The sequence below is a fragment of the Hirundo rustica genome, chromosome 6 (genome assembly GCF_015227805.2).
Source record: "Hirundo rustica isolate bHirRus1 chromosome 6, bHirRus1.pri.v3, whole genome shotgun sequence".
In the NCBI taxonomy this organism is placed as follows: Eukaryota; Metazoa; Chordata; class Aves; order Passeriformes; family Hirundinidae; genus Hirundo; species Hirundo rustica.
Window position 1 is genome coordinate 22,200,052 of NC_053455.1, and position 15,857 is coordinate 22,215,908.

At 48.8% G+C, this 15,857-nt stretch overlaps 1 protein-coding gene across 1 annotated transcript; it reads left to right on the plus strand.

The window, feature by feature from the left end:
* Positions 1–113: 113 nt before the first annotated feature.
* VIPAS39 (VPS33B interacting protein, apical-basolateral polarity regulator, spe-39 homolog) lies at positions 114–15,295 on the plus strand. The gene is made up of 20 exons (XM_040066564.2): positions 114–240; positions 357–449; positions 915–1,014; positions 2,313–2,456; positions 3,446–3,484; positions 3,842–3,906; positions 5,940–5,996; positions 6,876–6,968; positions 7,621–7,654; positions 8,099–8,201; positions 8,290–8,317; positions 8,478–8,551; positions 9,103–9,178; positions 9,467–9,601; positions 10,092–10,133; positions 10,531–10,620; positions 11,010–11,096; positions 13,632–13,721; positions 14,028–14,132; positions 14,400–15,295. Exons 2-20 carry the CDS (start codon positions 357–359, stop codon positions 14,418–14,420), a joined length of 1,476 nt encoding a protein of 491 aa, XP_039922498.1. The 5' UTR covers positions 114–240; the 3' UTR covers positions 14,421–15,295.
* Positions 15,296–15,857: the final 562 nt, after the last annotated feature.

Below are 15,857 nucleotides of genomic sequence, written 5' to 3' on the forward strand. Positions count from 1 at the left end.
GCTGCCGGCCCAGACAGCGCACCGCCGCACTCGCAGCCCTCTGGGACTGGTAGTCCGAAGGCACGTCAATGCGGCCCGCGGGGCTCGCCGGGATTCGTAGTGCGCGAACAAGGAGCGGCAACGCCGCGCCCAGCGGGAGAACTACGTGTCCCGGCGTGCCCCGCGCGCGGCTGCCCCGCCCCGCCTTGCCCTGCCCTGCCGTGAGGACGCCGGTGCTGCTGGCGCGGGAGGGGCGGCGAGGTGAGAGAGGGGCTGGGGGCGGCGGGACCGGGACCAGGACCAGGGGCGGGGGTGGTGATACCCCCGAGGCAGCCGCTCCCTCCCTCTGCTGAGGCGGCCGCGCGTTGCCGTTGCAGATGAGCAGGGTGCGGGCGGACGAGGAGGAGTACTGGCACAGCTCCAAGTTCCGGGCCTTCACCTTTGACGATGAGGATGACGAGCTCTCGCAGGTAGGCAGGGTCCGACCCCGGAACTGCCGGTAAGACACCCTTGCCGGGTGGGCCCCCGTAGGCGTCCCAGCGCAGGCCTCGGCCCTGCACATCGCGGAGAGTTGGCGTTCTACGGGTGGATTGTCATCTCCTGTCCACTGCGGAGGGTACCAAGGGCCCATGTCTCTCCCTCCACAGCAGCCAGTCCGAAGTCTCATTAGGACGTGGTTCCTCACCCACGCACCAAACTGCATCTCCCACTGGTTGAGCTGTTAGTGTCCATGTAGGTGTCCTTGGGGTTCTCAGTGGTGGGGAATGGCTCCTGTGCTGCACAGCTACAGGACTAAAATATCATTTCGAGAAGAAGCAATGGAAGCTGAAGAAGCCGTATTCAAAGTTCTTTGGGAGATGTTTGATGGTAATAGGTAACAAAGTGCATTCTGCAATTCTGATGGTCCTTATGCAAGGTCACTCTTGTGTGTGTAGCTGAAGGAATCCAAGCGGACAGTGAACAGCCTTCGGGATATTGTCGATGATGATGATGACGACCTCGAGAGGGTCAGCTGGAGTGGAGAACCCGTGGGAAGTAAGTGCAGTAGTACTGCAAATTATCCTTGAGACAGGGTGGGTTTAAAATTGCTGCTTAAATCAAGTCACTTAAGTCAGGAGTTTTATTTGCTATCTAATCCTGCATATCTAATCTGATTGTAGTCTCCCAGGTCACATTGTGAGCTGCTTGATTTACCTGAGCAGATCCACTGAAAAGAGAGTGAGCAGAAGCCCAAGTTGTGTAAAAAAGGGGAGTGCAGATAAGTGGAGGGAATTCACTGTGTTTTTTCTAATATGTAACCAAGATCAGAGCAGGTATTTTGGAGATTATGGATTAATACTCATCATGCTCAGGCGGCCTGCGAGCTTCTAGGTGATCAATTCCTTCACACCACTGCCTGAAATGGCACTATTTGAAGTTTCTGTGTTTTGACCCCACAACACTTACGCAGATAATCCAGGGTTCAATGTATGTTTATAGAATGACTCTTTATGCTTGAAGTTTGAAAGGCAGTTGCAAGCATTATGCAGATGTGTTTCTAGTGATGATGGGAGCAAACTCATGGCCCACACACAACACTGTGTGCTGTGCTTTTGAGTTCGTGACCCACAGAACTGTGACACTTGCTAGCCAGTGTCAAACCATGAAAATTTACATATGGATCACCCAAAGGATCTTCCAAGACTGATTTTCTTGTCCTTTGCTATAGCTCCTCCCTCTGCTTTCTTTTCCCACCCAGGGTCTCTGTACCTATTGTAGGGTTTTGTCTGTTATCCTAATCCTAAAATATGTGTGTTGTGCAGCTGTGTGAAAACAAGGGGAAACTGTATTGAACAGGTAGGAGGGAGACATATGCATTGTTGCCAGCAACATGTGCACACCGAGAGCTGCTTTGTCTGTGAGGGAAGGAAAACTATCTTAGTCTTCAGTGTTCAGGAAAGTATCCTCTCAGGCTTCTGCAATTTGAGGTAGGCCAGGGACTCCCTGTCGTGCTTTGTACTTTTAGAACAAGGACTGTGCTTTTTCCAGTGCAGTAATATATCAGTGGTGGGGATGTCTATGTGTTCCTTTTATACAAGCCATAGCTAGGTGTATAATGTTGGTGAAACCAGCCATTTCTGGAGGACAACATGCCACTGCTTAATAAGGAACATAACATGAGACTGGGATGCTGCATAGAGAGATGCACTGCTACTACTTAGTGCTGAGGGTCACACTTACCAAGATGTGCTAGTGCAGAACTGACCAGCACACACCTCCTAATGTTTCTGCTGTGCCAGAAGATCATTCTTTACTGGCTCTTTCTTGGTTAAAAATTATCTGTCTGCACACAGGTATCTCCTGGTCAATCAAAGAGACAGCCTCTGGCAGCACTAGCTCCCTGGATGGCCGAGACTCCAGCCTACAGAAGGGCTCCTCCTCCTATGCTGCTCTTCCCAAACAGGCATCTTCCTATTCCCTAAGCAGCCTGTTCAAAGGTGAGGTTCATTATGGACCATATTGACAAATGTGTTTTCCTTTATGACTGTTAGGGGGCAGTTGTGTTCTCTTATGTAAATGGTTTTATCTGAAGTGTATTGTGAGACAGGGAAGCTCCAATCTCTCCTCAGGGTGGAAGTGTATTGCTCACTGGTCAGAAATTGAAGACTGTCCTGTGCAGTAGATCCCATGCTTTTGTGGAGTAGGAAGGGGCTTTGGAGATTACCTTTTTGGAGGTTCCAAAGAACAGCATGGTAGAGCGCAGCACCGTGTGGCAATCCATTTGGTTGGTGGAAAAGAGCAGGCTGCAAAGGGACTGGCTTGACCCGTGTAGCCCTCATTTGATTTTCAGTTCTGTAGAGAACACGGATTGATTGTCCTTTACTTGGAGCTCAGCTGGCTGCTGTTGGTGTTGGTTCAGCAAACCCATGATAACAGCAGTGGCAGCATAGCTGGTTATGGGGGAGCTGTGCAGCACGCCATGGGCAAACATGAGCAGCTTGCAAGAGTTCAGCTCTGTTCTCTCACAGCAAGACAATAAAACAGCTTTTACTTTGTCTCTTTTCTCTGGGGTGTTTTTTTACTCTCACCTTTGACAATAAAGTGCTGAAGAAAGGCATCCAAATTGCAGCCCTGATGAGCGGAGCTGTCCATATTGCCATGGCCTGTGTTGCAGTGCTGTGTGCTTGAGCCTCTGCTCTGCAGGTAGATGCGTGAATTCAGGCTCTAACCTCTCCTGGCCTCAGCACCAAGAGAGCAGATAGGGACGGAGTGTGACGTGGTTTGCGATGCCGCAGACGACTTCAATGCCTTCGAATGTCAGCAGGTGAACCCCAGCTGTGCTGGGGTAGTGTGAATCACCATACAGGGTGGCTTGTTCTACAGGGGCATTGCTGCAGTAAACTGGCCTTGTAGTCTAGGCTTGTGTTCCCTGTGCAGGAGATGTTGCTGGTGAAGGGACAGTGTCTCATAAGTGTTTTTATTTCAGGACGAAACAAACTCTCCAGTTTCCAGTCCCTTTCAGATGGTAAGTTTTGGGTCCTTGCCTCATTCTGGGAGGGATGCATATTTACATTAAACAAAGCATTTCCAAAAAAAAGGGAAGTGTCATCAGCCTTATGGTGCAAAAAGGGAAACAGTATCACATGCTGTCTAAAAGTTCAGTTATGGCTGGTACTTTCCTCAAAGAAATTAAAGAATTGGCATGATGATTTGGGGTAATTACTTATGCACAACTGACAACCGTTTGTTTTAGCGTAATGCTGTACTGCCATTTGGTGCTTAAGTTTGGGCCTTGTGCCATAAAAACCAAGGAAGGGATGGGTTTGGAAGTGGATGTGAATCAGGATTTTTATGTGCTACTCATCTGTCCTTTCCCCCTCAGCCCTCACTGACACAGGAGTTAAAAGCTATGCCCCAGAGCTGCGCAGACCAAAAGCTGAGTACAAGGTGAGCAGCCTGTGCTTGATATATGCTGAGATTAGTGAACTTCCTACTCTGCTGGTTTCATGGGAAGCAATTTGTTGTTGTTTCAGACAGAAGAGGGCAGTGCAGGGAATAGGACAGGGAACTGCAAAATGCAGCCTTGCAGTAATTTAAGCCTTCTCTGCTTTTGCTCAGAAATACGGAGCTTTGCTGGGGGCCTTGGTTTTGGTTACTCCTTCTAATGAATAGCCCAGCAGTCTTTGTGGAAAGGATTTCAAAATAGTGCTTTGTGTGTAAGCTGCTTTCATGCTGGGTCAGATAAACTGGCATCACATGTGGTTTTTACATTTTTTTAACTATGAAAGTTTTGAAATTTCCTGTTCATGAATCACAGGGACAAAACAGAGAGAGTTGTGCAGAGGTAGTGCTCTAATTGGCAGGAATGTTTGTCTACCAGATATGCTGTGATAGGCATTGGAGAATCTAGGGGATTTTGGGACTGGGTGGATTCCTCTTATTAGGTGTGAGATTGTGGTCCCATGTCCCTAGACAGTAACAGGACTGAGCCCGTATTCCCTACAGATGCAGACATGCACGACACTAACACAGCTGCCTGCATGGATTAACACAGACAGAAGCCAAAGCCTTTATAAATAGACACATACGGAAAACACTCAAGCTTGATCCTGAGTTTCCTTTCTGTCTGACCAATTCCACTAGTGGAACATACACTCTGTGGGTCCCTCCAGTAGCTGGTCTTAGACATCTGGTTTGTTTTGTAGCTGAATCCCAGACCCCAGTCTGCTCCAGTGGCTGGCAGTTGTATCTTTGAGCTGCTGGGGTTTATGGTCCACCTGTCCTTGGCCATCTGATCCTCCCCAGGTTGGTGTATTTTGTCAGTTAGCCATTAATGACATAACCTGAAGACAGCACTTCCTCAAAGCACAACAGGAGAAATAAGAGTGCCCTGTTGTGGTCTGTTCTGGGCCTGCAGAATCCGTGAAACAGGAAGGAGAAGGATAATACAGCCTCTTAAATGCAGACAGGAGTGGTGTAAGTGGGGTGGAACAAAGGGAAAGGTAGTGGCAGCTTTTGATGAGTGTCATGACGGTGACAGGCTGAGAAACTACGTCTGGCCAGAGGTGCTGGAGGGAACCCCGGTGTTCAGGATATTTGACATTCAGCTGTACATTGCTTTGAGAGACTCATGTGCAGAGGTCCCCTAATAGGACTGTGTCAGACCCTTCATCCTTAGATTTGGGCTTTCAATAAATCTTCAATAGATTTAAAATTCAGTGTCCTCAGAGCTGGTTCTTGTTGCTCCCTTTCTCTGGGCCTTTTGAGTCAGAAAGCTGAATTGCAACCACTGGCTTGAGTGCCTCACAGAGACCTAGATGACTTTATGGTGTCTGAGTTAGGAGTGGCTCAGGCCACCATCACTTTTTATCCAGTGCTTCATATCATAGTGTCTGCCTGCTGCAGGGGGAGAATTCTGGTCGTTGAAGCAGTGGTAGCACACTACCTTAAGATGGTCCTCCTCCAGGCTTCAATGCCTTTGTCACATTGTCCTTGTGTTGTGCAACTCCCCAGGTGCTTGTCTGAGGCTGTTGTCCCTGTGCTCTTCACGCTGCTGTGGAAGGCTCACCAGCAGAGGTCTGTCTGAATTGTAACAAGAAACTGACTCCTTGCCCGTCAGTTCTGGGTTAGTCTGTTTTGCATGTATTTTGTTTGTCCTGAAAGCAACAGAGTTTGCAAGGAGAACAACCTGATGCAATGCACTTCTTACAAAGGCTATAATGACAGACCTTACTGAGGCAATAGAAAGGCTGTGTTAACGTATGAGCCTTTAGCTTCCCTCCACACCAGCGTATGCAGAGTCTGAGGGCTCAGCGTTTGCATCTGAAAAATTTACATACACATCCTACTAACACCTTTCCTGGAGCAGTTGAATGATATAGGTATGAGTAGCTACATGTGGGTTGTCACTGATGCAGCAGGAGTGGAAAGGAGCTTGGAGACTGCTGAAACGATCTGAGGCTTTAATTATCTTGTGGCAGGATTACAGCAGTGACTGGAGCCCCAAGGATACAGTCAGGCGAATGCAGAGGGGCAAGGTAAGGACTTTGCACTCCCACCTGCTTTTAAGAGATGGAGGGTGGGTGGTCCCAAAATGCTTAACACTGTCCTGTGCTCCTGGCTGTTCTGGGAGCAAGGGGAGGGATCTGTGTTGCTTTCAGCACCTAGCAGGGTTGGTGGTCTGCCTCTCTGTTACTTTGCCAGGTGGCAGTGCTGGGATCACACTAGCTCAGGAGCAGCAGGAGAACCTCAGGGTTTTGTTGCTTTGTTTACTTGAGTTGTCCCCTCAGCAAGGCTCTGACAGTAGGTATCTGTACTGCTGTGTCCCTTTCTACCCTTTCTGCTCCCTGGGGCTGGGTTTATTTTAAAAATCTGAGGGGGTGGGGCTTTATCTCCATTTTCAGTTGGTGGCAAATTGAGGGAGGAAGATGAAAATGGTTTCACTGGAGCTGTATTCTTAGTCTCAGCTGCCTCAGTGTACAGTGAACACATAGGGAGATTGTGGTTTCTGCATGTGAGATCTCTGCATGTGTCTCCTCAAAGGCTGAGGTGAACTAAAGGCTGAGAGGCCACAGATGTGGGGTAAGAAGGGAGAAAGTTATGACTATTTTTCTGGTCTCCTTTGTGGAAAGGGGCCTGCAGAGTTCCCTCCTCCTGTCAAGGCTAGTGGTTTATGGTATATAAGAAAGTTCTGTCTTGATACAATGGTGTTTGTGCTGAATGTATGTTGTTTGCTGTCCTAGACTGGGCAGTAATGAGGGTGGACAGATTTCCAGGGATTATGCAGCACGTGGTTTCCACTAAATGAGAATTTCTCCACTTGTTGAGCTTATGGGAGAGGAATAAATAATGCCTTGGGTTCAGCCTGAGGACTGTCTCATGTCCCACATGCCTACTTCTTCCTGTTCTATCTCTAGGTCTGCTCTCTAGAGAGATTTCGCTCCCTGCAGGACAAGCTGGTGCTCTTGGATGAAGCTGTGGCAGGGCATGATGGGAATGTCATTACAGCTGTGAGTCCTGCTGGCGTCATACAGGGCTGGGACTTCTGGGTGACCCCACAGAGAGAGCTTGAGAATGCAGTCAGCTGGCCACCCAGTCTTGCAAGACTGGGGGGTGTTCTTTAGTTCAAACCGAACAGTTACTGGAAAGTGTCAAAGCTTAAGACTGGGAAATTCTGTGTTCCTCCTGTCTTTCCTGCCATTCTGCAGAATTGATGTTAATAACAAGGAACCTGATCCATCAGATTTTTGCAACTGCTTCTTGAGGCTCAAGGTTTAATCTGCTCATTGCAGCACAGAAGAACTGGGACTTGGCATTTGGGATCTGGGGCCTCACCAGTTTTTCTGGCTTTTAAAGTGTCAGGAAATGGGATTGGGTCAGAGCTTTCTTCATCCAGGTCTTTTAATTACTTGGATTTTGCATGGAAAGGTTTTCCTTTGTAAATTTTGGTCTCACTTTATCTAAACTCCAGAGTAGGAGCTTAGGCAAGAATCTAGCTGTGGCCCAGGCTCACTGCTTGTCTTGAGTGTTGTGGGTACCAGAATTAAGTTCAGTGCTGTAAGAGCTGTGTTGTAAGAGCTGCCCTTTGCAAAAGTGCCTCTAGGTCTTGACCAGTGTGCTCTTTGGTTGTTGTAATTCTGAGCTGTCTGTTTGTGCTCACAGGTCCTGATATTCCTGAAACGGACGCTAAGGAGAGGTGAGCGTGACTGGGGCTGGGATTTCTGTAGTGAGTTTCAGTGAAGAGGGGGGTAATCTTTTCACTGTGTGCAAGTTACAAAGAGAGCATCTGGGGTATTGCTTTTTTACTAAGCATGAAATATTTTTGTAGCAAGTGCAGCGTGGGAGGCAGGGGGGATAGTGATGCCTACAAAGGCTCCAGAGAGGAGCTTTAAGCAGTGGTAGGTGGTGGTGATGGGATGAATGAAAATGAATCTGTAGAGGTAGCACATGGCTGGGAATTCAGCTGTCAGCCCAGTGTTTGGGCTCTTCTGTGCTCCAGCCTCCAAGACTGTGATTTGAGATGGGATAAAGTTGTTGAATCCTGCCAATGACTTTCAACTCCATGCACTGTGCTAAGTTCTCTCTGCTTGGTAGCGCTATCTTACTTTACCCACCTGTACGTGAACTCTCTCCCATGTAGAGATCTTGTTTCGGGAGCTGGAGATGCGGCAGGTGGCCTTGTGCCATCTGATCCATTTCCTCAGAGAGATGGGTGAGCAGAAATTCCTTCTGGATCTGCTCAGGTGAGGCTGTTGATACATCTTGTGGCAGGGCTGAGCATGCTGCTAGGAACATGCCTACAAGTTAATGCTTGCTAATTCCCTTTTGCAGGTTCTTAGACAGGACTGAGGAAGTTGCTGTGAGTATTCCCAGGAGTGTAAGCTCCCTTACTTCAGGGGGAGGCTGGCTGCAGAGTGTGTGGGAATCGGGCAATAACTTTTCATCCCAGTTTCACCCACTTGAATACTGTAGCTCCCAAATTCTTGAGAACAGACTGCTTCTTTCCTCTCTCCCTCCAGCTGTCTCAGTACCGGGAGCATTTGAACATCCAGGATGTAGAAAAAAGGAGGGAATTTCTGAAAGGTTGCATTGGGTAAGAAATGCAAAAGCAGGGGAGAGATGTGGATTCTTCACAGAAGGGGGTAGTGAAGAAAATTAGACCTCTGCACTAGTGCCATGGCTTATGTAGTTTGTGAGCTGATGTGGGGATTTCCTTTAGTGGGGAGTGGGAGGAGAGTTGTGGATACAGTGTAGACCAGAGAGGAATCATTGGCACAAGTCCAGCAACTTTTGCTGCTTATTCAGGAGGAAAAATGCTTTGAAGGACTTTGTGATCATTGACCCTTCAGATTGTAATGGGTGAAAGTCTGGGTGCCTGAGCACTTGAGGAAGTTGGTAGCGTCCATTTTAGGCTCTTCTGTGAGCGGTGCCACATACTGTTTCTTTCTCTGGAGCCTGTCTAGGAGAGAGCCAGTTGGAGAGGGCAGTGGGTCAGGAACTTGAGTACCCACTAGCCATTCAAGCTGGGAAGAATAGGAGTTTGTTTGGTAGAAAAGAAAAATCTTCTAAGTGTATTTAGAAGTAAATTAATGATTCTCTACTTAAGAGCTGGTCACAGTGTCTCTTTCCTTCATATCTGACCAGGCTGCCATTTTCAGCTGAGGATACATCTCACATCCAAGACCATTATACCCTGTTGGAGCGACAGATCATCATTGAGGTATGAAATCTTCTCTGCTGTTCAGAAGATGGCTGGGACTACCTGTGAGATCTCTTGCTGTCCCTAACTTACATCACTTTGGATCTAACCAGCCTGCCCTGACTAGTGTAGTTGTAATTGTTATTCAGACTGCTGTGCCAGGCACGTGTGAAATACCAGATCTGAGACTTGATAGCATCCTAGGGCTATGCTTGCACATTGCTGTCACAACATTCTCTCTAGGTCTCACAGCTAAACAGGCAGTTGTCCTGGCTCATGTTCACCCTGGCTGTCTTCCTGATTCCACAGGCTAATGATCGGCACTTGGAGACGGCCGGGCAGTCAGAGCTGTTTCGGAAATATCCTCGCAAGGCTTCAATTCTCAACATGCCACTAGTGACCACCCTCTTCTATTCCTGTTTCTACCACTACACAGAGGCTGAGGTGAGGATGATGTGGCAGAAGATAAGGTTGCATCTCATCCTTGTAGCCCTCAAGATGTGGGGTGGTCAAGCTGTGGCATGTTAAGGAGAGAAAGGGAAAGAGAGGGCATATTTCATCCCTCAGAGAGACTTTGTCCCCTGGCACCAGTTTGAAGTTTTGTGCTCCAAGACATTCAACCTGGCATTGTTTGTCAGGGTGTTGCCTCTTAGAAACCACTGTAAATCCCATGAGGCTGAGGTGCATGCTACTGGTTTTGGAAGTGCTGGAGGTGCACCAGTTGAGGATGCAGGGAAACAGACCAGAGAGCTAATGGGGTGGGATGGTTGCTGTCTCCTGCCAGATGCTTCTTTTTGTGGCACTGATGTTAGCAAGAAGCAGTAAAATCTTGAGAAGATTGACTCTGTGCAAGGCAGGTGCTGTATAAGAGGTGTCTGAACCCCTGCTGTGGCCTGCCCTTCTGAGTTTGCACTGACCTGTCTGCTTTCTCTAGGGAATGTTCAGCAGCCCCGCCAACCTGAAGAAAACATTTAAGGTGTGTGAGTCTCCCCTGTTGTGGCAGCACTAGCTGAAAACATGTGCAGACAAACTGTATGTAATGAAGGGGCTCAGTAGGAGGAATTTGAGGGGCTCAGCACTAAGCTAGGGAGGGGAGGCCATGGCATCCTTTTTGAGCAGGGCCCTTCTGGAGTCTCAGAAAGGCAAGTGGAAGCCATGTTGAGACTTTCAATGGATGTCCCCTGTCTGCAGCAGCACTTGCAAATCCACACTTCCTACTCTCTGCGGTACTGTGTGGCATCAGGCATCATCTTGCCTCTTAGCCAGGTGCTGGTGTGGGTCCTGAGAGGGCTGGGGCATGTGCCATTCATGTCCAGCCCACACAGGCCTCCTGAGCTGTGCTGCTGTTCTGACTGCAGCTTTCTGCCTTGCAGATTCCTGATAAGCAGTATGTGCTGACTGCCCTGGCTGCTCGTGCCAAGCTGCGGGCCTGGGGTGATGTGGATGCCCTCCTCACCACCAAGGTGAGCTGCAGAAAGCCTTGCTGGGGACACAGTCCCAACTACTGGTGTCTGCTACTGATAGCTGGCTTATTCTGGAGTTACTGGGCAGACTGGATTTATTTCAGCAGGGCCCAGCACCTCTGCTGCTGGGTGTTGCAATGCTTCCCTCTTCTCCCTGCCCAAGACCTGTGCTGGGCCTGGCTTGGCTGCAGCAGAAAGATCAGAGAAGGGGGCTGCCCCCGAGCTCTGTTTCCAAAGGGATTGCTGCCAGCCTATGCCCAAGGGCTCTGCCATGGGCTGCATGTGGTGGCTGTGGAGTACATTGCTGGCACTGGTAGAAAAAAGCAGATTTTTCTTGTGGCTGGAGGGATTGTTCTTTTGGGTTAACACAGGTTTGATTCTCATTTCAGAACTGGCTGGGTTACACCAAAAAGAAGGCACCTATTGGTTTCCACCGTGTGGTGGAGATTTTGCAGAGGAACAATGCTCCTGTGCAGGTGAGCCAGGAACCCCTGCTTATGTCCTGCTCTTTGTTGGGATTTGGTGTATGAATGACTCCTCAGGTGAGCTGCATCCTAGCTGAAAGTGGGAAAAGCTTGCTGATTTTCTGGCTCTGCCAGGTGGGCCCAGCACTCAGCTGAGTGACCCATACATCAACAGCAGGTGTGGGTGCTGTTGAGGGCTGGGTCCTAGCTCTGGCTGCAAGAGGGACAGCTGGTCAGAGTTGTCTGGGAACTCTCTTCCCATGTGCATTGCCGTCTTTCTTTGCTACATTAAGTTTTCTTTCTTAATCTGGCTGGCAATGGTTAACCTGATCTGTAAGGGAGAGGTAGGCTACGAGTGTTGATAGGAGGAAAAGCATCAGCAGAACCTCAACTCTGGACGTGAGGAGAACAGACTTCAGGCTTCTCAGAGAATTGGTAAGGTCCACTGGGAGAATGTTTTTGCAGGCTGTGGGGTCCATCAGTCACTTTTTAAACATGACCTTCTAAGGGTACAGGAGCAGGCAATTCCCAAATGTTGAAAGTCAGGCAGGCAAGGCAGAAGGCCAGCTTGACTAAACAGGAATCTTCTCTTGGAAATAAGGCAGAAAAGGCAAGGTCAAATGATAGGAGAAGAATACAGAGATGCTGCTTTCCACTGTAGGGAGAAAAATTAGTGCAGCCAAAGCTCTACTGAAGTTGAAGGTGGGCAGAACTGTGGGGAGCAACAGAGTTTTTACAAATATTTCAATGGCAGTAGGCGGTGTAGAAATAACATTGGCCCGTTACAGGATGAGGATGGTCGCCCCACAAACAGATGATGGATCAAGTGGGTCTCAGTGCCCTGAGCTGAAGGACAATGACTGTGAAAGTGATCAACTCCCAGTAGATCCTGAATCTATGCAGGATCTGCTGCTTCAGTTTGAAATCTGTGGGGCATGATGAGATTCATCAAAGAATCCTCGAAGAGCCAGCTGATGTCATCACAAAACCGCTCAATGATTTTTTGAGTGGTCTTGAGAATCTGGAGAGATCCCAGATGAGTGGAGGCTGGGTAATGTCCCAGGAAGGTGGGCCTTGGAGACTGTAGGCCTGCTGTAGTCTCATTTCAGTGCATGATAAAGTTATGGAGACGATTATTCTGAGAGGTATTGAAAAACCTGGAGCACAACACAGTCGTTGATCACAGCCAGCATGGCTTCATGAGAGGAGAGTTCTGTTTGTCAAATCTGATTTCCTTTTATGACGAGGTATCCCACTTGGTTGATCAAGGGAAGCCACTCCATGTAATGTTTTTGGATTTCAGTAAAGCTTTTGATGTCTCTCAGAGTATCCTTCTGGACAAAATGTCCTGCTCACAGCTGGATAAACAGGTGATGAGATGGGTGACCATCTGGTTCATGGGTTGGGCATCAAGGATTATAGTGAATAGGGTGACATCAGACTGGTGACTGGTCACTAGTGGGGTTTCACAGGGCTCCATCCTTGTCCCTTTGCTCTTCATAAATGGCTTGGATGCATGATTGGAGGAGATACTGAGAAGTTCATAGATGATACAAAACTGGGGGGAGCTGTTGACTCCCTTGACGGCAAGGAGGCTCTGCAGAGAGACCTCAACAAATTGGAGGGCTGGGCAGTCACCAAAATTAAAGGGAATTCAGCAAGGGAGAGTGATGGGATGGCGCAACCCAGGATGTACGGGCAGACTGGGGAATGAGAGGCTGGAGAGCAGCACCGTGGATCCCTGTCACTGGCAAGATGAACATGAGTGAGCAGTGCCCTGGCAGCCAGGAGGGCCAGCCCTGCCCTGGGGTGCATCAGGCACAGCAGGGCCAGCCAGGCAAGGGGGGGGACTGTCCTGCTCTGCTCTGCACTGGGGCAGCCTCACCTCGAGGGCTGTGTGCGTTTTTGGGCACCGCAATTTAAGAAGGTTATAAAGCTATTAGAGAGTGTCTAAAGGAAGACCATGAAGATGGTGAAGGGCCTTGAGAGGGAGCTGTATGAGGAGCAGCTGCAGTTATTTGGTCTGTTCAGCATGGAGAAGAAGAGCCTGAAGGGAAAGCTCATTGCAGTCTACAACTTCTTTGTGAGGAGAAGAGGAGGGGTGACCAGTGACAGGACCCTGAAATTGTGTCAGGGAAAGTTTAGGTTGGGTATTGGAAGAAGGCTCTTCACCCAGAGGGTGATTGCACACTGGGACAGGCTCCCCAGAGAAGTGGTCACAGCATGAAGCTTGACAGAATTCAAGAAACATTTGGACAACGCTCTCAGGCATGTGTTCTGACCCTTGGGGATGGTGCTGTGCTGGGACAGGAGTTGGACTCTATGATCCTTGTGGGTCCCTTCTAACTCAGCTTATTCTGTGATTCTGAGCTTTGTAAGCAGAGCCTCTGGGATCCTGAACAGTCTTGTTGAGGTCACATTTTCCCCAAGGAAGGGGCCAAGTCTGTGTGACCAGCAGCCTTGAAAGGCTTTGGGACTGGGGTGAAGGAATGAGGCAGGACATGTGGAATGTGGAAAGGAGCTGAGACATTCTTCTGTCTCTCACAGGTGCTGCAGGAATACGTGCGCCTGGTGGAAGATGTGGATACCCGGCTGAACCTCGCTACCAAATACAAGTGCCACGATGTTGTCATAGAGGTAGATTGCTGCTGTGTGAAGAGATGGGACACGGATCTGCTTTTTCTCTTTCCTGTTCTCTGCCATGTGCCACTTCTGTCATGTGCCTGGTGGGGTTCGTTTATCCCTGTGGCCTGGTAAAAATGATAAGGTTCCCAGTAGAAGTCCATGAGCCAGGAGAGTGGCTCCTAGCATTTGTGCTGTGAAATTGTTGTGTCAGGAACTGGATGGGGAATTGCAGAGTTGCCCTGCCCATCTGCAGGACATCATCTAACCATGGAAGTGTCCCTTTCTCTCAGCTGGGTGCCGGTTTTGCTCTTTATCTAGACCTACCGGGATCTAAAGGATCGTATCCAGCTGACTGAGTATAAATGCAAAGTGGAGCGAGGTTCTGCAGAGGAAGAGAAGATACACAACATTCTCAGCAACATGGTAAGAATGCTTACTCTTTCTTCCAGACACTCTCATCAGAAACAGATATACATTAGGTGTAGGGGTATGGCTATCCTAATACTTTATATCCGCCCTGGGGAGCTAATCTTTTGTTCGGGTTGCATTCAGGGTAGAAATGAATTATTAAAGTGATAGAAATGGCACGCTTGGCCATAGCTGTCCTTGTCAGGGATTGGGAGTCACTAAGCTGGTCCCTAGGACTCTGTTCAGCATTGCTGTTAATCATGTCTTGTTCTCTCTTTTTAGCAAATCCGGTGGAAGAACTGAACACCTGTGAAACAGCCTGTTTGGCCATCGCCTTGTCACTGAAAGAGGGAACTGCAAAACCCAGTCCAGTGCCAACAGAGCAGCTCTGTTCCTGCTCATTGCATGATCAGCGTTCGTCGGTGGGTACCCATGGCTTGTGGGACCGTGGCATTCAGGCTGGCAAAACCATGGTACTGATCCATCTGGGCTGATTCATTTTGGAATCTGATTGTCTTTGATGTGGCTGTAAGTCGGGCATCTCTTGTGTGTATGAAGGGAAGCTGCTGGGCACAGCAGGATGAATGTTTGCTCTGGGTGGTGCCTGGGCTTACTCTTGCAAGAGGAATGTGTCAGTCACACTTGTGAGTCTCTCCACTGGACAGTGCTGACCAGCTGACCAGTCCCTGTAACAGCCAAGCTGGCTTGGGCATCGCTAATCATGGCTGTGACTGGAGTAAAACCTACCTGGACCATGTTCTCCCTGTGTGAAAGTGTTGGGGGAAAGGACCAGTTGCACTTTTTTTTTTTTTTTTTTGGTTGGTTGGTTGGTTCTGGCTCATCCTGGGAAAAGAGGTGTGTGAACTTCTGCAGAGAGCCAGGACAGCAACCTCTGCCAGTATCCTTCTGCTAGCACTCCACAGCATTTGGAAGGTCCCTCTATCACAGAAATACCTAGTGTGGAGGTGCTCGGAGTCCTGATGGGTTGGATGGAGAGCAAGCAGGGACCTTTCTCAGTTACACAAACCTGCTGGACCCAGCAGCTCTTTTCTCAGAAAGTGTTATGCCAGGAAGGATTGAAATGCACTTTCTCAGAAACACAACTCCTCAGGCAGCTGCTGGCTTCATCCTTCCAGACCTCACTTCAATTCTGTAAATAAAGCTGTCTCTTTTCTCCTTGGGCTGTTTCTTTCCTTCCTCCACTAAGCACATTGTCACTCTTGTGTGTTAATCCTGAGCAATTTATCACCTCCCACAGAATGAGGTGCAGGATGTTTTTTAATGTTCTGGAAAGCACAGTGCATGTCACCATGGAGTGACATTGCTTGCAGCAGAACCTTATTACACTCCTGCAGTGCCATCAGCACCGATGAATTAATTTTAGAGAGTTTGCTGCCACAGGGGATGACACAAACATGAGAGTAGATTTAGATTCCAGCCTCCCTGCTGCACTGTGAATTCTCTTTTTGTTTTTTCTGTTGGTGTTTGTTTTTTTTTCTTATGGAATCATTTGGGTTGGAAGGGACCTCTTGATCATCTAGTCCACTCCTGCTTTTGCAGGATCACCTGGAACAGGCAGACTGGGACTGTGGCTGTGTGGGTTTTCAGTATCATCACAGCTGGAGATGACTAAGTTTCCCTGGGAAACCTGTTCTGAATTTGGCAACACTCGCAGTAAAAGGTGGGTTTGTGTCTTCAGGCAGACCAGCACATGTCAGTTTGTGCCCAGTGCCCCTTGTC

What these genes read in the sequence shown, in the direction of transcription:
- VIPAS39 (XM_040066564.2), top strand. Translation starts at nt 357, where the DNA reads ATGAGCAGGGTGCGGGCGGACGAGGAGGAGTACTGGCACAGCTCCAAG. An exon ending in GAGTGGAGAACCCGTGGGAA is followed by an intron (nt 1,015 to 2,312) that starts GTAAGTGCAGTA and finishes GTCTGCACACAG; the next exon opens with GTATCTCCTGGTCAATCAAA. An exon ending in GAAACGGACGCTAAGGAGAG is followed by an intron (nt 7,655 to 8,098) that starts GTGAGCGTGACT and finishes TCTCCCATGTAG; the next exon opens with AGATCTTGTTTCGGGAGCTG.